Source organism: Marmota marmota, unplaced genomic scaffold (assembly GCF_001458135.2).
Source record: "Marmota marmota marmota unplaced genomic scaffold, marMar, whole genome shotgun sequence".
NCBI classification, from domain to species: Eukaryota; Metazoa; Chordata; class Mammalia; order Rodentia; family Sciuridae; genus Marmota; species Marmota marmota.
Genome location: NW_025999896.1, coordinates 2,310,862 through 2,336,765, shown reverse-complemented (window position 1 = coordinate 2,336,765; position 25,904 = coordinate 2,310,862). Strand labels below are relative to the sequence as shown.

The window sequence follows — 25,904 nt, the reverse complement described above, 5'->3', positions numbered from 1 at the left end:
CCTCCACGGGCCGCTGGGCCTGTTCTGCCGGTGGGTCGCAGTTCCGCCTACCTTGCAGGCGCGGGGGGGTGGCCAGGCCACTGGCCTGTTCTGCCGGTGAGTCGCAGGTCCGCCTACCTTGCAGGCGCCCGGCGGCTCTGCCCCTCCCCCAACCGGGGCGATGTGTCTTCCACGCTGGCGGGCTCCTGGGCCCGTTCTGCCTGTGGGTCGCAGGTCCACCTACCTTGCAGGCGCGTGGGGCGGCTCTGCCCCTCTGCGGGTTGCTGGGACTGTTCTGCCCGTGGGTCGCAGGTCCACATCTCAGGTTTTTGTCCAGTGATTGAAGACTGAGAACAAACCCTTAGGTTCCTGAGATGGGGCCTCTCTAAAGATGGAATCCTTAGAGAAAGAGGCTGTATTAATAAAGACTCACCCACTATCACAGGGAGATGACAAGGGACCTCACCTAAGTCCTTTTTCAATATTCAAAATCATAGATTTAAAATTTACAGTGCCTGATCTACATTGAACCCTGAGGGCCTGTGGATTAAATTCAGGAAGTCTATGAACTTGGATGGAAAGCAAAGTGCATTCTTTTGGGAAGCAGGGGGCAGGGGGCAGTGCTTGGGATTGAACCCAGGGCCTTGCACATGGTAAACAAGCACAGAGTTACATTCCCACCCCCCACCCTTGCTTTTTTTTGAGACAGGGTCTTACTAAGTTGTCCAGGTGGCCTTGAACTTACAGTCCTTCCGTCTCAGCCTTGCAAGTTGCTGGAATTACAGGCATATACCACCAAACCTGGCACAAATTGTATTCTTATTTTCATTAGTGTCTTATTGGAATTAACATTTTCATTAAGTTCAAATGCAGGCAACAAACCACAGTAATAGTATTAATAGTACTTGTGACTACATTGTGACCAGTGGAAAGCAAGTGTTTTTATATCAAAATATAGTACATGCATGTTTTGATAAGCTTGTTTCAGTATAATTGAAAAATTATAGAGATGCTTCTAAGTAATTATTGGACCAAAGAAGAAATCACTTTTGAATATTTAAAAATATTTAGAAATTAGAAAATTATTCTGTATCAAGTGTAGGCATAATGTTTTAAAATAAAGAAAGATGGAAAATGAGTGAGTTAATTTTCAATTCAAGAATTTAGAGAAAGACTAACAGAGTAAACCCAAAGATACTGTTAGCAAAAATAAAAACAGAGGGCTGGGGTTGCGATTCAGCAGTAGAGTGCTCGCCTAGCATGTGCAAGGTGTGCGAGGTGCTGGGTTTGATCCTCAGCAGCACATAAAAATCAATAAATAAAATTGTGTCCAACTGCAACATATACACACACACACACACATGTATGTATATGCATATATATGTTAAAAAATAAAAACAGAAATTAATAAAACAGATGAGGAAACAAGAGATGATCAGAGTCAAAAGTTGTTCTTAGAAGAGATTAATGAAAAGAGAAACACTTGTGTCAAGGGTGGTCAGGAAAAAAGAATTCACAAGTAAGCAGTATTGGAAAGGAAAAGAACACAGATATGGCATAGCATTGAGTTCAGAAGAGAATATAGTGAATACTTTTATGGTGGTAATTTTGAAAACTCTGGGGAAAAAAATTAACAGTTTCCCAGAAACATGTAATTTAACAAAACTGACCCAAGAGGAAGTAAAAGCATGTAAGAAAGTAACCAAATATAGAATGAACATTTAAAAGACTGCAAAGGCTTTGCGCACAGTGGCGCACGCCTATACTCCCAGCAACTGAGGAGGCTGTTGCAGGAGGATAGCAGGTTCAAGGTCAGCCTCAGCAACTTAGTGAGACCTTGTGTCAAAATGAAAAATAAAAAGGGCTGGGGATGGAGGTCTGTGATCAAGTGCTCCTGGGTTCAATCCCCAGCATAATGAATGAGTGAATGACTATGAGTAGCCATGCATTCATTCATTCATTCATTCAACAAATATGTATTCTGGGATATGTACAGGTGGTGTTGTAGGTGCTGGGGAAACAGCAGGAGATAAAATAACCCCCCTCTCTCTCTTTAAAAAAAAAATAAATAAAATAAAACAAAATCCATCTTCTGCGTCAGTGCTATCCAGTAAGACTTTCTACAATGGTGGAAATGTTCTTTATCTTGTCTGTCCAACACAGTAGTTACTGGCCACATGTAACTGCTGTGCCCTTGAAATATAGTTAGAGCAACTAAAAAAATGAATTTTTAACTTTATTTAATCTTAGTTTCAGTATAAATAGCCAGATATAGCCATTGGTTACCTAGGGTATATCTGTAGCTATTAAGATCAGTAATGTGGTGGTGGCTTACAAGCAACCTGTGGTCTCCTGTAGGAGAAGGAATTAGACTGTTTGGATCCTGGCCTTTCTGGGGTTTTGTTTGTTTTGGTTTGTGGGATGGGGGGGTTGTTTGTTTGCTTTGCAGTGCTGGGGGTTGAACCCAGGGCCTTGTGCATGCTTGGCAAGTGCTAAACCACTGAGCTATGTCTTTTTTGTTTGTTTGGTACTGGGAATTGAGCCCAGGGGCACTGTACCACTGAGCTACATCCCAGCTCTTTTTGAGACAGGGTCTCACTTGGTGGCTGAGACTGGCCTCGAACTTGTGATCCTCTTGCCTCAGCCTCCTGAATCGCTGGGATTACAGATGTGCGCCACAGCACCCAGCCTGACCCATCTTTGAACCAGCATCTTGGTCTTCCTGAGCTATCCTGCTAGCCAAATGACACTTTGTGTTTTGCCCACCTTGTTACTGTATAAAAAACATTTTCTTTATCTGCTCCTTACTTCACCTTGGAGTCTCAGAAGCCTGGGAGTCTTGGATTAGCAGGCTTTTCTTGGTGCTTACTCTGTAGTAGCCATGCCCTGGTTCTTTTAGGCTATACCAGGTCACCTGTGGCATGTGGTACACACTAAGCACTTGGAATTAAATACTGGGCAAGTGAATAGGGAAAAATCAGTGAGCTTGTTGAATGAAGGGCTGTTTCTCTCAGGTCCAAGTCAGCCATGTGTAGTGAGGGAATGGGCAATAGTAAGCCCAGATGCCTGGCCCTGGTGGGCATACTGACTGGGAGGGCCCTTCATGGTCTCTAGCCAAAAGCGTTAGGAAATAAAATGAAAAAATATTAATCCAAGAAATATCCACAGAAAATTTTAGTCTGCTGGGTACTCTTTTTACAGGTGAGTGATGTGTTTCAGACTCAAGAAGACAAAGTGAAGCTACGTGGATTGTGGAAAAAATGAATTCAAGACTATTTCTTTGTAAAATTCTTAAGTTCTTTGCTTTGTTGGCGTTTCACCAATACAAAATTCAATTGTGTAACAGGGTGAACACCTTCAGCTGTTCCCACTGGCCTCGTGGCCCAAGGGACGCACAGAAGCTGGAGCTGGAGGCTTTGCGCACTACCCCTTGCTGGAGTGCTGAATGGAGAGACCTGCCCTGCCCCCAGGCCTCTCAGTCTTGCAGTCAGGAGCACTGGCACAGCTCTCCAGGTGACAAAGGCTGTTTCCAGGCCCCCAGGAGCCAGCATCCACCAGCCTGCCAAGCCATAACGGTGTCCACTGCCCTTTTTGCAGATACTTCATAGAATGTGCAATGCTTTCCTGAATCATTAAAAGATGCATGTTCTTCTTCTGTTTTTCAGGGATGATAATGGTGATTTTATTGCTGCTCGTGGCTATTGTGGTTGTTGCAGTCTGGCCAACCAACTGATAGCAATAAAGGGACCACCCGCTGTGACACCAGCCAACGACAGAATAAATGCCCTGCACCCTTTTGGTACGCAAAATCTGCTCTCAATAAATTCCCCCACAGCTCTGAACTCTTGATGTGTGATGCTTCATAGCTCAGCAGCTTGAGAGCTACCTAGAATGTTGGCCCAGTGTAGCCCTCTGATTTTAAACTTGGTCATTTTGATGCTAGCAAGTGGGTCCCTCAAGTAGTCCCTTCCTGACTGCCCCATGGCTGCCAATGGATTCCAGCCACTCCACAGTGTGCTGGGCATCTTGGGAGATGCTGAATTAGTAGACAGTTTGTAACCTTGATGCCCGGTCTGCTTGGAGATGTTACATCCCCATGTAGGAAACAAGTGGACAGTTGTGTGCCTTGTGTGTCTGGGCAGTGAGGCTGGAGTGAGGTTAGGGTCATGCAGAAGGGGTTTCCAAGAAAACACCCCACCAACCTTCCCCGCCTAGGTCACCCCTCGGGGTTCACGTTCTTACTGGCACTGGCTGCTCCTGCTTAGAGATATTTCTGGATTCTGGTAACTGCCTTCTTCCCTGAAAATACATTCTTTTTCATTTGCTTAGTGATAATGAACTCACTTTTCAATGTTGAACCATCTTCCTAAGCAGCCAGAATCCAATCTCTTGCTTGAAGTGTAAGAATAGGGCACAATCAGGTGGTAGAGTCCTGTGTAGGGTTCAAAAACGGAGCGCTCATGAAGTAAGGACAACGCTGCCTGTCTGCCTCCCACACCAGCTCTGGCAGTGTGTATGTGGGTATCACAGAGCCTGGACTTGTGTGCATTGCTCAGAAAGACAGGACGATGGGGCCAGCCCCCGAAGGATGTCAGGCCCTCAGGATGGGTAAGTTAGAAGGGAACAGAAGGCCAAGTATCGTGCCTTCTCTCCGCCCTGTGTGGGAAAGTAGGATGGGAAGCAGGCCTTACTGTGCCTCTGGTAGAAGGAAAAAGAATTAGGGTCAATGACCCAGCAGTTGCCAAAGCACATGATATCACTGAGGAGGGGGACTGTTGGAGGGTCTCCTGTGAACTTTCTCAGGATGATGTAACATGAATTCCCCTCTGGACAGAGACAGACACCAGGAAGAGTGACATGGTACAGCCTGGCATGATGTTATTTCCTGGGATCTTGAGACCAAAGACTCTAGGTGTGCAGGGAAGAGCTGGGTCCAGACACCTGCTTAGATCTCACCACCTCTCCTTGCTCCAGAACTCAAGTCAATGGGACAGCCACTGAGGCCCCTCCAGCAGAGGAAAAGAGGACTCTGGCAATGAAGTGTTCAGTTCAGAAGTGAACCCATCACCTCTGCTCTCAACTCACTGGCCAGAACTAGTATTTAGTCCTACGTCACCACGGGGGACTAGGAAGGTTTGGGAAGGAAGTGTGAATATGCAGTGAACAGCTCCAGGATGACCACACCCCTCACCAGATCTGTGACCACAAACAGGTTCTTTTCTATGCCTCTGTGTTCTCATCTAGAAAAAGGAGACAAGCTCCCCCTACCACCTGGTTGAGCACTGAGTCACAGGTGGAAGCACAGAGCATGTCACTTGACTCAGCTGAGGAAGGGATTCTGCCTCTAATTCACCTGAACCTTGTGAGCCAGATGGTCACCAAATCTGGAGCTCAGGAGCCTGCCACCTGCTTTCAACCTAGTGCAGCAGGACAGAGGCGTGAGGATGTGAAAGTGAGCCAGCCAGGAAAACAAGCTCTCCTGTCAGTTTGGACCCTGGTGCCCAGTGACCTCTTGAGGAGGCCCAGGCCCTTCCAGAAGACTTATCAGGGTGGCTGGGAGGTGTCCACATGGGAGCTGGCACAGGGCTGAGAGGGTGAGGAATGGGACCTCCATGAGCATGAGCCATCTTCAGGGACTCCGACAGTGAAGGGGAGGAGAGAGGAGCAGGTTTGTTTCACACGGGTGTGTTCCTGGAGAGGCCCTGCTGGAGCCTGGGCAAGGGCTTGTGGATGGCAACATGCCCCAGGATGCATTTCCTTGTCAGGGTGGGGCGGTTGCTAATGGATCACCCAATGGAAGACCAGGAATCCTCAGAGCCACATCTTCCAGTCTGTGTGAAACCCCAAATCTGTACAAACTACATCTCCTAGAGCCCCTGGCCCCCACTCTGGGGCTCAGGAGAGGAGGCATTGACAGTCTGTTTGACTTTCTCACCTCCTCTTGACTTGCTCAGCACGGAGCCCCAGCAACTCGTGGGACGACTTTGAACCAGAGCCACAGAGTCCTGGCTCAGTCACACTGAAAGGCCTTTTCAAGCAAAACACTGAGCTGATGTCTACATACAGCAGCTTCTGTTCTTTTGGCTGAATGGGCTCTAGGCCCAGCCCCAGTGTTACTAGCTGTGTGACCCTGGAACAGTTACTTCACTTCTCTGGATCCACAGTCAGAAGAGTGGAAGAAAAGATGCCTGGGAAGTTAAAGAGATAGGACCTACCATTCAGATGTTGGGGAATACAGAGGCTAGGGGCATGCCACACAGAGACCAGCTCCTTCGGTCTTCTTCAAGGCGTGAGTTTCCCAAGTGAGACACCTGTCCTTACCAGACTAGAAGTGGCAAGGAATACCCAGCTGACTGGGATGCAACACTTTTGGGGACCTGTTTTCTTAAGACCAACCTTATAGTGTCCACATGTGGACATGTGGCTCATATAAAAGTAGGTGGCTCATGTAAAAGTAGCATTTGCCAACATGGTTCACAAAGCATAGTCACTCCCACCTCCTGCCAAAGTGTCAGGACCACAGTCCCAGGTGACCTGAAGCAAAGACTGTGAGATTGATGGGTCGAGCTGTAAGCCCTCATAAAGGAGATAAAGAAGATTGGCTAGCTAGGGCCACAGCACCCAGCACCTCGGAAACTTTTTAGTGAAAATAAACTTTATTTAAGATAACAGCGTAAGAATTGTTTAACTTAGCTGATTATTAATTATAAGCATTTTAAGTCTAGATACCATATAAAGAAATCCAGATCCCCGGGTACAGCTGGTACTTTCATTCCATTTAAACTTTGTGATTATTGATAACTGCACTAAACCTCAGCTGTCATCAGTCGAGGACCATATGCTTCTTTCAAGGAGTCATATGCTTCTGCAAGGTCGGAGTCACAGCCTGCACCTAGCCTCTGGAGACTTGATGTTAAAAACCCTTGTCCTTCTTTTCTCTGCTGCCTGCAGCCAGCCAACCTGCCTGGGTCTGTGCTCTCTTCTGAGCTCAGATCCTGAGAACTTTCCTTCCATGGGGGCTGCTGCAGAATTCCTGACTGTACCTAAGTTTCCAGAACTGTCCACCTGGCTCTCCCCTGACTCATTAAAGAGAACTGCCAGCAGCCAGCTGCAGAGCTGCCGCCTCCCTCCTGGTGGAGAGGTGAGCCTCTTTCCTTCTCCTTCAGGTTCAGAGTTACACTGGCAGCTTTGTGCACAGACTCAAGATCTCTTACCTAGGTGGAGTTTCAAACCTAGCCCCACTGGGGTTAAAGGGGCTTTCTCCCCATTATTTTAAAAGGGAGCCCAAACTCCTTTCCTCTAATTGTATGATTTCACAGACTTCCTCCCAGCTCCGTGCCAGTAACAAAAGGCCTTGACCTCTTTCCAGAAATGCCTCGCTGTCCCACCGAGTCTCCAGTTTGATAAAGCAACAAGTTAATCCGTCTATATACTGTGTTTCTCACTGGCTCTTTCTCCCTTTTCACTCCCCGTTTTTCTTGGCGCATTTATTATATGTCTTTATTTAGTCTTAAAAAGAGAACGGAAAGAGATGTCTGTTAACGAAATCTGAGACTGAGGGGTGTGTCTGCCACGAGTGGGCATCCCCATGCCAGACACTGTCCCTGGGAGACGCAGGGATGAGGGGAAAGAGGCCTCATGAACTGTGAACCTCCCCAGTTGCTTCTTGGGCAGCCAGGCAGATCTATTCCTGGCAGCCCTCTGGGCTTTGGCCTGGCCTGGCCCTGGTCGCTGGTGAGGACCTCTCAGTGTCCTTTTACTTCAACATTCCAGTCTCTAAAATGGGCCTTTCCTATTGTCTTGGGCCAGTGCTTCACAGCAACCCAGCACAATTTCCTGTATCGGGTGAGTTGTACAGATGTTACCTCGTCTCCCAAGCCACAGCTGAAGGCCCTGAGAGGCAGCAGGGCTGACCACGGTGCCCATTCTAATGTGTCTCTGATCAACGGTGTGCTTCCTGCAGGCTTGGGCCTGGGGCCGCAGCTGGCAGCCCAGCTCCTGGCTGTGATGGAGTCCCCAAAGAGACACAGCACACTGAGGCACAGACAACTTTATGGACAGAAAAAAGCCACATCATGAAAGTTCTTAAGAACTGGACACTTGACCTAAAAGGACCAAACCTGAGTCTCAAAGTGCCAAGGGCATCACAGACCTCTTAGCCTCAGGGGAGTCTTAAATCTTGCAAATAGTCAAGCTGGCCCGCAGAGGCATACGAGACAACAAAAAAGCCTTACTTTTTTCCTTGACCTGTCCAGCCACTTGAAGTCTGCCTCTTGTCCCCCCCTACCCCCACCCCACTGTCAAGCATTGTCTTCAACAAGGACTTGCTCCTAAGATTGAGTGGGCACCTTGAGTGCATGTGCCTACTGACCCTGGCTTAGAGCACAGCTCTGGGTCCTTGGAGCCTGCCTGTATCTGTCTTGAGAAGCAGCGGATGATGGCACCTTCAGCCAGCTGGCCTCACAGCAAAGGACAGTTTCCTGTGCCTTTGAAGGAGGGACCACTAGAATCCCTGTTGCTGAGGGGCCAGATCAGGTCGGTGGCTGAGCCTTGTCATCCAAACAGCCGGGTGCAGAAATTACAGCTTCCTGGTGCCGATCGGCTCCACTTCGCGTGGCAACACAACATGCTCCTAATGGCTGGATTGTTTATTTAATAACGAGATCACAACCATGTGGAAGTTTAAATATAGCCTCTCCAAAAACCCAGTGAGCTCAGCTCCTGGTGGCTGCATGGTGCTGGCATCTTCCCAGTCTCTGCTCTGCATGAAGCCTTCAGCAAAGGCTGGAGTCTGTTGCAAGGTTTCTTGAGTTTCACCAGTCCTGTCCTAGTTCCTTAGAGTCTCTACTTGGCTTTGAATAGAAGAAACTGGATATGTAAGAGGCAGAAGATTTGCAGGTTCTGAATCAAACAGGTAAGGTCAAAGGTGGCACCTCACCCCACTGCTGCCATATGGGTACATTAGAGGGAACCCCCTTTCCTCCATCCCCTGGGTTCCTCCCCATCCAGGAAGAAGCAAGGATCTGTCCCAGGGGCGGTAACTTGGGGACATAAGCAGACAATTGCGTATGAGAGACCTTTTAGCTCTGCATTCAGAGCCAGCAAGCCCCCAGAACTTTCTAAGCAAACTGTCTTTTTTTAGTAGAGTTTTTTTTTTTTTTTTTTAAAGCAAGCTCCTGGGCTGTCTTGCTGGGGAGTTCTGGGGCAAAAGGGCCATATTCCTTAAGTTGTCAGAAGATTCCATCCCCTCCTACCTCCCCACATGCCCACCACCCATAACTCAGGCCACCAAGAAAGACTGGGAGACAAAACAGTATACAAGAGTTTATTTAATGATATCTGAATTTAGTTCTATCATGTGGGGCCCACGTTACAAGTTCCATCTGGGTCCATTACAGCTCTAACAACCAAAAAAAAAAAAAAGCTTTAAAAAAATCCACAACTCTTTCCATGTCATTAAATATATTCATATATAATAACCATAATATATTAGTATGCATTGGAAAGGAACACTGACCCAAACAATATGTCATGGTCACAACTAAACATTTACAATTCTGAGTGAACAGAAATCTCCAACACAGGAGGGAGTTGAGGGAGAGTGGGAAGTGCATTTGGGAGCAGGGAAGGATTTCCAATGACACAAGGAGTAGGGCTGGCTTATTTGGGGCAAGGTCAATTTTGATACCCCTAGGGTATGGCATGGCTATGGTCCACAAACCGTGATCCAGTGGCCCATCCATGAGTCTGTCCATGCTCTCGGCTCTGGGAGTTTGTGGGGAGGGGGGGTCCTTTAAGTGTTGGGACCCTGAAAGAACCATTTCCTAGTCCCTAAGGGTCTCTTCTTGACTTCAGTCTCATTGAACCTGGGCAATTCCAAGAAAGTCCGTACCCCGGGCCTGCATGCTACCACTGAGGCACAGGCCCTGGGCTTTCACTCCACCTGTCTGTCCCTCCTACTCAAAGAAACCTAAGGTTGTTGCCTCTTGGTCTGCTTTCCAAGGACAGAAGCTGTGGACAGAGGCCACAGGGAGGGACAGCGCCAGTGCCTTCGGCCTTCCACAGTGTGAGTAAAATAGGCAGCTCTTGCGTACCAGACCACCCACCTGGTAAGAAAAAGGACACTGGGGAAGCTGTTTTAAGAACAAAATAAGGACTAATCTGGTGTTTTTCTTCCAACACCTACATATCACAATTCTGGTTAATACGCTCTTCAAATCTAGGTCCGTTTTACATCCCTTCCTAACTATACAAACTGGAACACCTCGATTCCTATTTCCCTCTCTTCCCTGGGTTAGGGACAGAGGTGGAAAAGGGATGTTGGCCTGAAGCTGGGTCTCCTCTGTGGAGGTCAGAGTAGAGTAGGAATGGACTGAGTTCTGGCTGAGTCCATAAGGAAAGTGGGGGGGGGGGGCAGCCTGTGAAAAATGATGCAATCCCAACAGTGTCCTTGTTCCTGATTTGGCCACCCTGACATCGTCTCCAAGGGCTAGGCCACTGGGTAGATGGCCTAGGCCCTGGTGTGGTGGGGTGGCTGAGCTGGAGGGTGACAATGGTTGGATTTTCAGCAAGCTGCCTTGTTATTTGGCAGGCCCCTAGTTCCGTTGCTGAGGAGGCCTAGGAACACCAGTGCAGGCCCCTCACTGGACACAGGGCAAGATTCAGATCCAGGGTGGGATGCAGTGGAGCTATGCTGGTGAGATAAACAACTGCCCTCATCAGCCGCCCAGACTGGATCTCAGTGCCTGGAGAGGTCCAGTCCTTGACCCTCAGCCACCGAATTAAGATTCAGGGAAGCCAAATGCCCTTTCCCAGGGCAGATCTATCTTCTCACTGACCTTGAGGTGCCACTGCCAGTTGCTCCTGGAATCCCTCAGCCCACTCCCTGCACTTGAAGCAGGAAAACCACCTTTCTAGAACCTCAGGAGCGCTAAAGACTGGTGTAGGCTGTCCGTGTTTCCTGCTGCACCCATCACTCTTCTGAAGACGTTAGTGTACTGTCCCCCGTCTCACCCCGAGTGCCTACTCTGCAGTCTAGATTCAATGTCCTCAAGAGGCAGCTTCTAGGGTCTCTGTGGCAACTCGGCCTTGGGCACCCCGCACAGCCTGCTGGGTAAGTTCCAGGGGTAGCACAGCCCATGGTCAGAAAGCCTGGTTCTGGGATCTGAGTCTCAGTGCGTCACATATTTGCTGTGAAACTTTGGCCACACATATGCCAGTTTCCCTGTTGGTGAAAATGGGGGCAAGAGACCCTGTTCCAGAGGACAGGCTAGGGACATGAAGGTAAAGTGCCTGGCACGCAGCAGGTGCTCAGTAAATGGCAGTGGTGACGCGGGCAGAAGTAGAGGAAGGAAAGGGAAGCGAGCTTCATCCTTGGTATGGCCCTGTAAGCAGCCAGCCTCTGGCAGGGAAAATAAAACCAATTTCCTGACTGAGAGGGGAGCCAGGCCACTCAGTCAGCTGCCCAGTATGAAGATGGGGCCAGAAGCCCCAGGGCAGTGCAGAGAGCTCAGGAAGGCAGGAGCCGAGAGGCACCAGAGCACAGGAACAGGTCCTGCGAGGCAGCCAGACCAAAAAGTCTGGGGCTGCCTGCTTGAGGACAGTCTCTAGGAGGCTTTGGGAAGGAGGGCTGGGCCCAGTGGAAGGCACAGGGGGTCTTCAAAATGAGGACGGCTAGAAAAAAGTGGGTGAAGTGCTGCCCAGGTTAGAGGAAGACAGCTGTGAGGGCAGCCCCAGAGCCATCTGGGGTAGCCACTTCTCCTCCCTTAGGAGCCAACATCGAGGGCAGAGCAGGAAGTGGTCATGGGTGCCCAGGAACATGGCCATTCCTGGCGCCTAGGGCCTGGGCACTTTGGCTGAGCCAGTGAACCATGTCCTGACTCAAGCAAGCCCAGCCCAACTGCCTTGCAGCCGGCATGCCCGTCCAGGCCCTCTCCAGCTGTTGACACTGCTGAGGGGCCTTATGGGAGCTGATGTCATTACACAAATAGTGTCATTGCTGTAAACTCAGCCAGTGCTCCTTCCCCCTCCCCTGGAAAATGTCATAAAAGGGGCTGGTTCCAAGTTTCCAAAAAGGAAACTCTCTGGGAGGTTTTGCCTTCGTACTGCCTCCTCCCCCAGGCAGCTCCAGCATGAGGCAGTGACCACCCGGCTTGGGCTTCTCAAGGGTGTCCTTAGGCCCACTGCCCTCAGGATGGGCCAGAACCCTGGGCCAGTCCAGGCAGGCACCCACAGGGGCCTTCTCTCCCCCCACCCCACCCAGGACCAACCCAGCAGGTGGCCGTGCAGACCAGAGGCCCCATGAAGACTGCTGGCTAGACAGGCTGCTCCCACCCCCCAGTGCCACCCCTGCCTTTCAGATGGGGCCCAGGGTGTCATAGCTAGGAGAGGAAGGAGGAGGTTTTATCTTTTGGTGGTTGGTTGGGCTTGCTCAGAGCCCCTGCCCAGGCTGCTGGCCTGCAATTTCACAGTTCTCCTCACGCCCCCTTCTGCATTACCAACAACGCCAAGCTCTGTGGCCCCATCTGTGCCACTCAGTGCCGTCCCTCAGGCCCCAGGGCAGGGTTAGCTCCCAGCCCCTCCACGGTGACCCCACCTAGCCCTAGGGAAGCGCATTTCTGCTCTGGAAGGAGCCCCGTGAGGTAGCTACGTCTGGTCCTCATTTCTCCAGGGCCTGGCCTGCTGCGCACCCTGCCCTGAGTGTGCATGCACTTGGCTCCCGCTAGGGGTGCAGAGTGGGGCTGGGGGAGGGGCCATCGAGGGCCCCGCCCCCACCCTCCCCCCTCCCGGGAAAGCCCTCATGGGCCAAGTCCACCTTGGCAGCAGTCAGCTGCACGTGCTCAGCTCACGCTCAGCCGGGCCCGCGTCCCGAGCCCAGCGTGCTGCTGCGTGTGCCTTAGGCCTTCTTGCACTTGCCCTTCTTTTCACGCTGCTGGAACTTGCGCAGCCGCCGCGCCCACGTGTCCCGCCACTGGATCACCAGGCTACTCTTGTCAGCAACGATGCCACTCTGGTCGGGTGAGTCCTCAGCGTTGCCCAGCAGTAGGTACTTCTTGAGGGGCTTGATTTTGGGGCACTTGCAGGCAATGTCACGCGAGCGGATCCACAGGCTCTGGTCACCACGGCGGATGCGGCTGGTGCCTTGCTTGTACACGGAGATGATGTTCACCGTGAACTTCCACCAGTCCCCTGCCTTGTCTGCCTTCAGAATGTGGATCTGGACAGCTGCAAGAAAGCACAGGCAGGCCAGTGGGCTACGGGCAGGAAGTACAGCCAGGGTTCCCAGCTTCTGGGGCCAGGTGCGTCCTACCTGCCCCTCCCTCTCCAAGAGCCTGGAGAAAAGGAAAGGGAGACCTGGAGCTGGGAAGTGATTGTAGAGGATACTCCAAGAGACAATGGGCAGGTAAAAGCAAAAAGGATCCTGGCCAAGGCCACTGCTCCAAGCTTTACCTCCTATTATGAAGGTCCCCTCTTGGCCAGTGCTTTGGTCTAGTATATCTATCAAGGCCAGGTGAAGCCTACAGGAACTGACCAGATGGACCCAGCACTCTGTACAAGGTCCATCTGCCCAGAGCAGGTGCCCTCAGTGACAGTGCAGGCCATTCCTCAGCTCTGTACCTCCAAAGGCCACAATCACTTAACATCAAGCCTCATGACACCCTGGGACACATAGCTTTGATTTCTACCCAGACTAAGCAGAACATCATGGGGCACCAATACCTAGGTATCAAAGAGGATAACCTGGTTTTGGATTATGCCTTTTCTAGAGTCCTGGTACTGTTCTGCCATTCCTCTTCCTTCCAGTTACCTGATGCAGGAGTTAGTGGGGGTGTGCATCAGAATTCCCTCAATGGCTTCCAAAAACAGTGTTAATGCCACCCCAGATTCTGATTGATCGGAGGTAGGTGGGGCCCAGAAAACCCATTTTCCCACCTATTCCCAGGGGACAGTGATCCCCCTAGACATGAAGGATCAGTGCCCTAGTGTGGGCTTACAGTTGTTACTCCTGCAGGACAGTAAGGGCTAATTTAAAAACAGGAGGAAGTGCTTTTAAAAAGTGGGGAGGGGGGAGTAAGAAGCTTTGTGAAACAGCAGGTTAAAGCAAGTCCTGGGTTTCCTTTCTACCAAACATGTGTGGGATGGTTTCCTAACCACCCTGACTGAAGAGCCCTGTGGGTCATGCTTCCTGGTATGGGGAGCAGCTCTCCACGGTACTCACCTCCCTCCAGGGGCAACTTGCTTGGCCACCTTCCTCATCCCCGCTTTCCCTTGCTGAGCCCACCCGCTACGCTCTGTACTCTTCTTCATCCCACTGAGCAGGGAAGTTTGTCTCCTGGGCCAGGGCAACAATTTGAAGAAAGTAACACCCAGGCAGCCTCTGGCTTCAGCTACCATAAAGGCACATCCCCACAGGAGGCCCAGTGGTCATCACCTTCCCATGTAACACCTGCAAGCAGGGCACCCACCCGGAGGTCTGCCCAACATCTCTCAGGAGACCACTCAGCCACCGGCACCCCCAGGGGACCTCCCACCTCCTCTCCTGTGCCCACACTGGGCCCAGTGTAATGGGGAGGGGCGAGGGTGGCTGAGCGCGGGAGAGCACCAAATGCTGTCCAGCTTGATCCTCCTGGAAGAAGGGAAGTGGCGGGTTTTCCCATATTTTCATTTCAGTTGTTCCTGGGCATCCTGAACTTTGCACTCCAGTCTGAGGGCTCCAAAGAATAGCTGCCATGGCAACCGTTTCCATGTTTTTGTCACCAAGGTTCTCAACACTCAGTGTGAACTCTGGGGGTGGGGGGGGGGCCCTCCAGCCCAGGGGAGTGGCTGGGCTGTGTGGATTTGACTGTGCAGACGCAGGTCACCGTGGCAACTGAGTGCCCCTCAGCTAAGCAAGGGGGAACCACCCCCGACGTCCCTAAGAGCCTCGGTTTCCTCTCTCCAGGACTGAGCTGAATACAGCATGAGCCTCCCTAGGGATAGGGCTGTTTCCCTGCAGGGTACTCCAGACCTCTGGCCCAGCCACAGTGTCCTCCCACCAGGCATCGGCTGGGCCGGCCCAACCAGGATGCTATAGAGGCAGCTCGGGCTGGGGCCCCGAAACTATACAGCCCTGATCCCAGGCCCCAGTCATCCACCGGTGATAGGAGAGGGATCATACAGGCCCCCAGTTCCTATATGGAAGCCCTGACTCCTTATTTTAGAGACAAGGTCCTTACAAAGCTAATTAAGATGAGGTCAGGAGGGTGGTCCCTAATCCAGTAGGACTGGTATTCTGGTAGGGATCAGGGCACAGACACAGGGATGACCCCGTGAGGATACAAGGCGAAGGCGGCCATCTCCAAACCAAGGAGCAAGACCTCAGGAGAAAACGGCTCTGCCGACGCCTCGATTTCAGACCCATGGCCTCCAGAATCTTGAGAAAAAAACTCTTTGTTGTTTAAGCCACTCAGTCGTGACACCATGCTCTGACAATCTGGGAAACCAATACAATGAATTGAGGACTCTGGGTCTTGGCCTCAGCCCAGGGCAGGCTGCTAGGGTCTCTCAGCTTTGCTGAGGATGAGCCGCCTGGACAAGGTGTAGCCTTGGACTGGTACCCCAGGGTGGCCTTCTTACGCCCTGGAAGACCTGGAAGCATGTGGCCCTTCATAGCAGAAGGGCTGACAACCTCTCCTCTCCCCAGCCTTAGCGACACGTTTAACACAGAGGGCACCTCACTATCCTCAAGAACCCAGATAAAGCAATGGATGCTGGTCAGTTGGGACAAAGCCTCTGGCCTCCTACTACGCCTAGCAGATCCCAGCTACTCCCTGGGTGGGAGCTGCCCCGACTGTAGGGTGAGACAGCCCAGGCCCGGGGGCGGGTGGTGGTAGGATTCATGTGATTTTGCTGGAAAAAATCCACATTTCTGCTGCCCTTGGCAATACCTTTGCACATTACACAGCCCACCAAGTATGAGCGAGCTGCACACGTAGTGCATAGGCCAAGTCCCCACCGTGCGCCACAGCTGAAAATATTCAAAATACACATTGCAAGGGTGACCTCAAACGGACTTGCTCCACACGCGCTCCTACAGCCACACAGCATACCACCAGGGCTGCCGCCACCCCAGCCAGCTGCTGGCTCAGAGCAGGGAATGACCAGGGTCACTGAGCTATATGAGCCTCTATGAGCCCACCAACCCAGATATGCTTATGATATCACCCATCCAGGGGACTGGGCACGGTGAGCTTTAGGCAGCTCTGCCCATCCCAGGCCTCTTACACCCTCCTCTGGTCTTCACGTCCGTGTCCCTCCCAAATTCCTAGGTTGGAACCTAATACCCAACTTGAGAGTATTAAAAGGTGGGGTCATGGGAAGTGACTAAATTCTAAGGCTCCACCCTCATGAACAGGATTAATACCCTTATAAAAGAGGATCAAGTGATCTCCCTGCCCCTCCTATCACGTGAGGCCAGGGCAATGAGGTGACGCCTTTGAAGCAGAGAGCAAGCCTCACCAGATAACGAGACTTCTGGGACCTCCCAGCCTCAGAACTGTGAGTAGTAAGTTTCTATGGTTTATAATGACCCAGTCTAATTAATTTTGTTACAGCAGCCCCGGATAGACTAAAACACACTCAGTGAAACACCCCAGGCCACCAGCCTTGGCCACCTACCCTCCTTTCACTGATGTCCTAAAAGTTGTCCTCAACAAGACTAGCACCTCTGGCGAGGATCCCCCACCCTCTGATTAGAAAGGGTGGAGATGAGATGAACCTCAGGAAGGCAGACCATGAAATGAGCCCGGGGAGATGGGAGACACGCTCCTCAGTGCCCTCTGGTTGAGAGGAAGTGGGGGGGGGAGCCATAAGGCAGTTGTCGTTCTCTGAAGTGGAGACAGAAGAGTCCCGGAGGCAGATGCTGGCAGGGGACCCCCACTGGCTGGTTCTTTTGGCCCTACTATAAACAAGAAATGGCTCCATCTCAGGGCTGCAGATCTACCCTCCCCTTCTCCAAGTAAGTCCTGGCTCACCACATAAAATAAGGGCTCAGCCCTAGCAGCTGCTACTGGTGAGCTTTACTTTGTCCCTTAGCAGAAATCCTGCTGTGGCTCAAGGAGGAGGGGGTAACTAGGAAATAGGCCCAGGGCAGATGAGGTGCCTTGAGCCACTTCCCTCTTGATCAAAGAGGGCAGAATTCAACCTGCTACCTGCCCCACCCCTGGCTGCAGTGCAAGGCACCGACATGTCCTTCTACAGGAGCAGAGGGTGCCTCAACCTCCCTGGAGTCCCAGCACTGGGGAAATTCCAGAACAAAGGCAACTTCCCAAGTGGGGAGTTCCAGGTCACATCCTGTACTTGAACTCCTCCATTGGAGGGGTCTTGCTGCGCACCTATGGCAGCCCCATCCTCTGCCCAGGACCCTAGCTCGCTCAAAAACCCGACTTCCTCCTTTCCCAGCTCTAGGCCTTCCAAACCTGGCACTGCACCACCCTGGAGCTGACCCACGCTCCTGAGGTTTGGGGAACTCTGGCTAAGATCAAAGCACCCGACCTGGGCCGGGTCCTAGGAACGCTGTCCATATGAGAAAGAAGCTGCTCAGCCACTGCCTGCTGGAACCAATCCTTAGAGGAAAAGGCCCAGCATGGGCTAAGCCACCTGCTGGAGGGACCCCGGGGAAGAGTTTCCCCTGACAAGGCCTCTGCAGGGAGGCTTCCTGCCGCTTGGAGGTCTCCTAGATTTATGGGCTGTCCAGATGGGCCCCCAGGGGCCTCCTAGTAGCTGCCCCTCACAAGGAGGCTTGGGTGGTCGACCCTTACTCCCTGGCGCAGCCTGTTGGGCGGGTCCAGCTTGGGAAGGCTTGTCACCCATCTGCCCCAAAACAGTGGCCAGGATGAGCGGGGGAGGACACGAACCCCACAGAAACCATTAAAACGGTGCAGCCCTGTAAATCTCTCAGCTCAGAAAGCGAGTCATGAGCCGCAGCTGTTTCCATAAAATGCAGCTCTGACCACACTCTCCCGGGTCCAGCCAAGCCTGGTTCCCTGGACTCATCTATCTGCCCAAAGCAGCAGCAGGTCCCTGCTGAGAGGCTGGTCTCAAAGCAGCCCTGCCTTGTTTCCATCACTGAAGCAAAGGATCACCACAGCCGAGCCCAGTCACAGCCCCAGGTCTCCCAGGCTGCCACCTCCTGCAACGTCGCCTCGGACCTTGCACAAGAAAGGGACACCCAACTTAGGAATGGCCGAGGGTCTTCCCCACTCAACCAAGGGGTCTCAGAAGCAAAAGCCATGTGGATGCTGCCCGAGGGTCCCCTGCCAGGCCCTGGTACTTGAGCTTTCTTCTTGGGAGGAGAGGGGGCTGGGTGTCAGAGATGACCTGCTTATGCGGCTCAAGAGGGTTGAGAATTGGAGTCAGACTCAGGGAAAGATACTGGCCTGGTTCCCTGGGAGGTGGACTCCGTCCTGGCCAGTGCCACTGTACCCCAGGCTCACAAGAAGAGAGCAGGGGACTGGTCAGCTTGCTTTGCAAGGGCGGTCTGGTCCCTGCCTGGTCCTAATGGGGACACCCTCCTCAGTGGAAGGCACCTTCAGCCTGGCGAGGAAAGAGCCTGAAGCCTAGGAAGGGAGCTGAAGGCCGCCTCCTTTGCCCCTGTGAGGAGATGCGGAAACAGCCTGGCTCCTAACCCAGTGCTCCTCCCAAAGGCTCCTACAGGCTATTGGAGAGGGGGCAGTGCCCACAGGGCACTAGGGCTTGCTCCTAGCGTCTATCTACACAGGCAGTGGAGCAGACGGGTAGATGGAACCACGTGGTCTTGGAGAGGAAGCTCCACGAATGGCAACTGGCACTCTGGGGGTCCTCATCTCGGGGTAGACCATGTGGTCCATCCCACTGGGGTAAGCCCACCTCGTGATCAGAGAGACAGAGCCAGGGGGAGGGGGAGGAGACAGGCAGTGCCTGGCTGTGTCCCTCCACCCAACACTGTACCAGCATTCTGGGCATGCTGGACAGATCCCCACCCTGACCCCATTCGAAGCCTTAGCATCCCTATCTATAAGACGGGAAGAAATACCGGATGGCCTCCCATAGCCTCTTCAAGCCACCCCTGACGACCCCTCCTTCCTGAAAGCAGGGTACTCAGAGAAGAGAACGCTCTAGGAACATAGTGGCCTAGGACCTGGGCGCCGCCTCACCCCTCGGCACTGGCAGGAGGCACAGAATTCAGCCCCCACCAGGCTCCCAAGGAGTGAGGGAGGGGGTTGTGGGCTCAGGGACTTTTCTGTCCAGTTGTCACTGGGGCTGTCTGGCCCTCCCTGCCCAACATGGTGGTCACCCACATTCCATGACCTCAGGCTGACTCACAGGCACCCAGCTCCACATCTGGCCTCCATATGGGGCTGGTACTCATGGGGGGAGGTCACATCTGGCTGGGGGAAATCAGAGGATCCCCAGGGGGCCAGTGACCCTGGGGAGGGGTCAGTGAGCCTCTGAGGCACATGCTGCTGGCTGGACTGTGACCTGTTTTCTGAACCTGGGGACTATGCCCACGGGAGGTGGCCCTCTGCCTCCCTGGCCTTTGTTGGGGGGAGTCACCAGGGTACTCATCTCTGATATCTGTGCCCACACAATCACTCCATGCTGCAGATGTGGTAATTTCATCTCTGATAGGACTGACAACCTGTCCAACTCTCGGTACTTGAAAGGACAGAACCTGGTCAGGCACGAGTCCTGACCCCAAGGTCATGAAAGAAAGGACAAGGTGCTCAGGAAGGGGAGAGGCCAGCATCCATGGAGACCCCATGTCTCTGGGGCTAGCTGGAGGGAAGGAGTCTGAGTTGTGAGACCCTCCTGTCGCCCCTGTTCATTAGTTTGCCAATAGAAGCCACTAGGCAAGAGCTGGTCTATGTCCAGCACCTCCACATAGTGTCACCCCCAATGTCACATTCTTTAATCCACATGAACTCCACAGTCCTCACCCCCACCAGCCTCTTTGCCACATTCACCTGGATTGCCTGCTGGGTCTCCCATGCACCTTCCCATGGGGGCACCCCCTTATCAATCAGAACTCCGCCCTGGTGCCCAGGCCGCTTCGGCCACACCACCACATACAGACAGGGCCCAGCAGACCCTGCTTCACCCCACAGATGGCAACAGCGCTTCCCCCCTCAAGTAGCATCCTGCGAAATCCTCCTCAGGAGGAATGCACAAGACGGATCATCTTGTGAACAGCATTTTGATTTTCCATCGGGTGGTGCCAGAATGTCTTTCAACAAAAGGGGTGACTAATAAACATTTCTGAGAACGAATCATTTTTCCAAGAACTGGCAAAAGTGAGATGATCTCACCTTTCAGAATGTGAGCTGTCTGCCTGCCCCCCACCTCTCTGTTTGCAGACCCAGGGGAAGGAAGAGGCGAGAGGCAGCACCCAGGCCACCTGAGGCAGACATCAAGGCACAGGAGTCACCCTCATGGGGTCAGGGTGCATTCTGTGGCTGAGGAGGCCCATGCTGGCCTCTCTCTCCAGCCTCCCTGAGTGCCCTCCTTGCACCAGCATCCCACATGCACGGTTCTCCAATCTCACCAGCCTGGTTGAGCTTCTGGGCTTGGAAACTTCTCTCCGCCTAGATCTCTGCTTTGCCCAGTGAACACCGGCCACTCGGGCTCCCTCCTCCAGAACCCTTTCCTCCTGATCCCCTCCAGAGGATGCACCGTGCTTTTCTTAGGCCCATTTAGGCTGTGACCGGGCCATATGTCCACCCTTCTGTGGCTCTCATCTGTGTGTCTGTCTTGCCTCCTAGACTGGGAACTCCCAGAGGAACAAGACCATGTGTTTAGCAGGTCTGAGAGCTCAGCACCCAGGATAAGACAGGGCACACAGCAGGTGCTCAATGAATGTGTGCAGAGGGAACATTCTGGGGATGCGTGTGTGCGTGTGTTGTGGTGCCTGTGAGCAGCCACATGAGATGGAGGTGGTGAGTGAGGACCAGGCAGGGGATAAGATGGTGTAGGAAGGGAGAAGGGCCAGAGGAAAGCCCGGAAGCCCTTCTCTGCAGGCCTGGGTAGGAATACTGGCCTCCAATGGCCGAGGCCTCTGGAGCCCCGGCCTCCAGGTGAAGGCATCTCCCGGCAGGTAACTCCAATGGGATGTGGTCTGTGTCTGTGCTGGTTCAGTGGAATGCAGGATTGGGAGTGAGCGCACGCGCTCTTACACACCCGGGCACACTTGCTCTGAGCAGTCACACAAAGTGCCCCTCCAAGGTGTAGTTTTCCTGAGAAGTTGCCGAAACGCTTGTAAATGACACACCCCGTCTTCCCGTTGACCTTCTCCTTGGCTCTTTTTCAAGTATTTGCAAGGTGAGCCAGATTCCCCTAGAGGGCAACAGAGGGCTGAGGTGGCCCAGCAGAGGTGGAGACAGGTGACAGATGACAGTGTCTCTGTGGGCTCCTGCCCCTTAGAAATGGTGCCTGGCAGGGCAGGGGGCTATGGCAGGGTGTCTCATTTAGAAGACTGTCATGTCCCCTTAATTGCATTTCATAGAACAGATAAATAAACTGGAGCCCAGACTGGTAAAGTTCCCTGTCTACAGTCACACAGCAAATTTGGAATCTGTATCTCCAGACTCCGGGGCCAGAACTCCTTTCCCTCCAGCAGGAATGGAACAGGCTGCCTCTCCTGTGTGGGGTCTTTCTGGGCAGGGGCCTCTCTGCAGCATGGCACTGAGACCCTCTCCACCCCCACTCCTTCCTGTCTTGCTTGGTGTCTACCCAGAACCCTTCCAAGCTAGGCCCAGGGAACTAGCAGACACATCTGAGCAAGCACAGGGCAGGGGCAGCACCCGGGGGCCAGCACTGAGGTCTTTTCCCACAGGCTTCCTTGGCCTGAAGCCTTCTCTCCATTTGTCACTGCCCAGGGTCAGCGGATTCCCAAACCCGTGGTCTGCAGTGGCACCCTATCAAACCTGTCCCAAGCAGGCCTGGAGGAGGAAGGGGTCTGAGGCCTTTGCTCAGCAGGGGTGACAAACCCAAAGTCCTAATTAGCCACTTCTGGAGCATCCAAGTAACCTGGATGGAAAGGAAATGTGTTCCCTAATTGGCCCCCTGCAGGGCTGTCAGTCAGAGAGGAGCAGCCTCTTCCTCGGCCCATGGCTTTGCCTCTGATCCTGAAGCTGGCTGCCTCCCACCCACCTTCTCCCTGGGCTTGCCCACATCTCCCCTGGGTGGGAGGGAGCCCCCATGCACACTGCATCCAGGGGTCTAGGGTCCTCCATGGGGCCCAGGAGACCCCAACCTGGTGACCACATCCCCAGCCTCGGAGCAAGGCCTCACAACTGCTAGGCTCTGCTGGCAGCACCCATGGGCCCGGCATTGTGTGCTGTGCCCCACCCAGCCCCCTGCAGATGCCACTTACTCCTTCCTGAGTCACGCTCCCTCCTGGACTCCTCTGAACCATCCCTAGAAACCCGTGTGACCCCCACTTCCAGACCCTTTAGACATTGAGCTGGGTTGGAGAGACTCCCCAACTCTCAAATGACCCCATCTTACAGAGAGCTGTGGAAACAGAACCCCTCACACTCACACGCACTATGGCTTGGATGTGGTTTGTCCCCACCCAAACTCATATTGAGGCCTGGTCCCCATTGTAATGGCATTGAGAGGTGGTGGGGATTTAAGAGGTCCTTTGGGTCATGAGAGATCCACCTTCGAAAAAGGACTTAAGTCGTTCTCAAAAGAGTGGGCTGATTATCTCAAGAACAGATTGTTATAAACCATCTGTTCCCCTATGTCCTCTCCTCTTTTACTGGATTCCACTTCTCTTCCACTGTCCCCTATGAGCTGATGCAACAGGAAGCCCTCACCAGAAGCTGAGCAGGTACTGGTGCTATGCTCTAGGACTTTCAGGACTGAGTCAAAATAAACCTCTTTGCTTTATAAATTACCCAGTCTTGGGTATTTTGTTATAGAAACGAAATAGACTAATACAAAATCCACCCTTCCCCACAAGGGACACTAGAGAATGGGACAAGGCAGTATGAGGCAGCAGATTAAGACATTGAGACCTACTGTGTACTACTGTCCCACATATAGGATTTAAATAGATGGGACCTATAAAAACTTAAAATGAGCAACAAAGGTACGATAATGGTATATTCATTTCTCATTTTAATTTTTTATAGGTGTCCTCTACATGGGATGCTGGGACATAATGGTTAGTTGGTGATACAACAGGCCTAGACCTTGTCAGGTCCCAGAGTGGGGTCCCTTCATCTCCCTATAACCTGCTGCTCCTCAAGTCTTCAATGGCAACAGACATGTGGACATCTGGGTGACACACCTGAGTGGCAGAGATGAGGCAGATAATGTCTGGAAAGGTAACTACACCAGGCTGTCCTTGACCATTCTGGGCCTTGTGACAAATGGGGTCCTGGGGGCTAATACTGATGGAGAGGGAAGAACCCAGGGAAGGAGGGAGGGAGGGAGTAGGAGGCCGGGCCACCCCTTGGCTGTGTGACTGAGCAGGACCCCTGACCAGCAGGGCCAGTGTCCCCATCTGTAAGCAGAGGCACTGAAGCCCACCATCTCCGACACCAGCTTCATTCTGATAAGTGTGGAAGTCCCATATGGACAAGGAGAGGGCTCAGTCAGGGAACAGAGCGTCTCCTGGAACCTGGCCGGGGGTGGGGGCAGGACAGCCCTGGGCTCCCGACTACAAAGGCAGGGTGTCATGTTTGGAAGGTAGAGAGGGTCTGCTTACTGAAGGGGCCAGGAGCCCCCTGGAATATCAGAGGTGAAGGAGGCAGAGTCCTGGAGCAAAACCCAGAACAAAACTTCAAGGACAACAAATCTAGACTGAGTAATAGTCATGTGGGAAAGGGGACCCATTTTGGTTAAAGTCTAATTTTTCCTTCTTTTCCCCTTGAAGAACAGAATAGAAGCTGCAGGTTGCACCTTCCAGAAACCCAACTTCCCCTTCTCCTAATCTCTTCCTCCCAGGGCAGCTGCTCACAGGATCCTTCAAGACCAAACCTCAAATAAACAAATATGACCCTTTCCTCCAGCTGCCCACCAGGTCCCTCCCCCCTCCCACCTCCCTGCCCAGTTCCCCCTGGGCCTGTGCAGACCAAGGAGAGGAGGGACATGGGAGGAGGGGACATGGCCTCCCTGGGACTCACACTGCCCAGGTCTGCTGCTTGGCTAGGAGAAGCTCTGGAAGGGGTCCCCCAAGTCTCCTGCTCACTTGAGGGTTGGGAGGGGCCACCTCGTAGTCCCCAGCTGAGGCTGGAGGCCTGGGACTTGGACACATGTGTCCTGCAGCTGGGGGGGGGGGGGCCGCGTGGTCTTCTTCCAAAAACCACCTGAAGCCCCTCCTTGTGGCTGTCACCCTGGCTTGGAGACACTATGCTTCCTTTATCTTCAGATGACAGCCAAGTGTATTATCAAAATCCAGGTTGACTTCCCCGGGGGAGTTGGAAGTTTCTGCACAGCCTAGTGATAGCTGTATTTTAAAGGGGCTTTTGGAAATTTACTGGGGACCTCAGAGGGGCCTGGAGTGTCAATGCCCACCACATGGAAACCACTGGATTGACAGGTAAAACCTGCCAGTTGCTCTTGCTTCACCTGAGGGAGGCCAGGCAGTGCAGCCAGGAGCGTGGCTGGATTACTAGGGTCTCGCCCTGGCGTCAGCGTGGGGTGTGTGCGCGCAGGCGTGGGTGTGCTGATCTGTATGTACATACATATGCTCTCACACACACGCATGTAATAAAATGAGAACATTTTAGAAGTTCTCCACATTCCTCATCATTCATCATTTTATGCTAATAAGGTCCTGACCCTTTGTTCGGAAACAAAGTTTACGTGCATATATGAAAATGCCCATAATCCACCCACTATTCTGTGTAACTATAATGCACTAATAAAAAAAATAAATAAAAGTCTAGGGCTGGGGTTGCGTCTCAACGGTAGAGCACTCGCCTAGCACGTTCGAGGCCCTGGGTTTGATCCTCGGCACTACATAGAAATAAATAAGTAGAATAAAGGTACTGAGTGCAAATACAACTAAAAAATAAATATTATAAAAAAGTCTGAGTCTTGCCACTGGCCCAGCAAGGACCCCTCAGGGTCAGAAAAGGGCTGGACCCTTGGCAATGCAGATTCCCCAGGCTCCTTGCAGATGAGAGGATCTTTCTACACACACCAGGAGCTCCTACCACTGTCCTGATGCTTGAGGGCCCTGCTGTGAGCCACACAGACTTAAGGGGACTGTCCACAGGATGAATGAGGACATGGAAGATCAGCAAGGACCAGTCTGCAGCCACACAGCCCAGCAGAGACAGGGCAAAGGCCAGGACCCAGCCTGGGAATCCCAGCCTCAGAGGTTCCCACTGGCCTTAACAGCCCTCCACAGGGAGAGGAGGAGAAGCCAGGCCCCTGTGGCCCCTCATGCCCTCTGTCTCCGAGGGCCAAGGTGGTAGAGATGAGCAATGCCTGGGTGTGAGATCCACTGGTCACAGGGATTCCACGACCAACCTGCATCCCAACCCCAGCTCTCCACGGGTCACACGGCCTCACCCCACTTCCCAGGACGGGGCTCTACTCACCATAGTCTTTCTTGCAGTACTTTTTCATGTTAATCTTCAGCTTCCCTTTGGAGGCCTTACAGTAGGAATCGCAGTCTGCAGGAGGGGCAGAGAGCACAGACAAAAACTAATTAGGCTGGCAATGAATAGGCTGGTGGGCCGGGCGGGAGGCCACCTCCCCAAATACCCAGAGGCCTGCGATACCCATGGGCCAGGCCGAGCGGGGCGGCCATTCAGGGCAGGCCTCGCCTTCTAAAGAGGCCCTTGGGACAAAAGGCCCCCGCCTGACCCCCTCCTCCTCTGGCCTGACGAATCCTTTAGCCGCCTTGGCCTCCATGAGAGTCTCTGGGGGCTCCCGAATCATGCCACCCA

General features: G+C 52.7%; 2 protein-coding genes across 3 annotated transcripts in view; one reads left to right on the top strand and one right to left on the bottom strand.

Annotated features, from left to right (window-relative positions):
- Window positions 1–3,821, top strand: part of Stx8 (syntaxin 8) — a 259,235-nt gene extending 255,414 nt beyond the window's left edge. For both annotated transcript variants that reach the window (XM_015504479.2, XM_048798066.1), the window contains exon 8: window positions 3,645–3,821. In XM_015504479.2, the coding sequence (XP_015359965.2) occupies window positions 3,645–3,712 (68 nt within the window). In that variant the 3' untranslated portion in view covers window positions 3,713–3,821. The remainder of the gene's footprint in view (window positions 1–3,644) is intronic.
- Window positions 3,822–9,275: 5,454 nt separating this feature from the next.
- Window positions 9,276–25,904, bottom strand: part of Ntn1 (netrin 1) — a 97,957-nt gene continuing 81,328 nt past the window's right edge. Inside the window, exons 5-6 of the mRNA XM_015504522.2 lie at window positions 25,554–25,628; window positions 9,276–13,203 (exon numbers count right to left, since the gene is read on the bottom strand). Coding sequence (XP_015360008.1) covers window positions 12,875–13,203; window positions 25,554–25,628 — 404 coding nt within the window. The 3' untranslated portion in view covers window positions 9,276–12,874. The remainder of the gene's footprint in view (window positions 13,204–25,553; window positions 25,629–25,904) is intronic.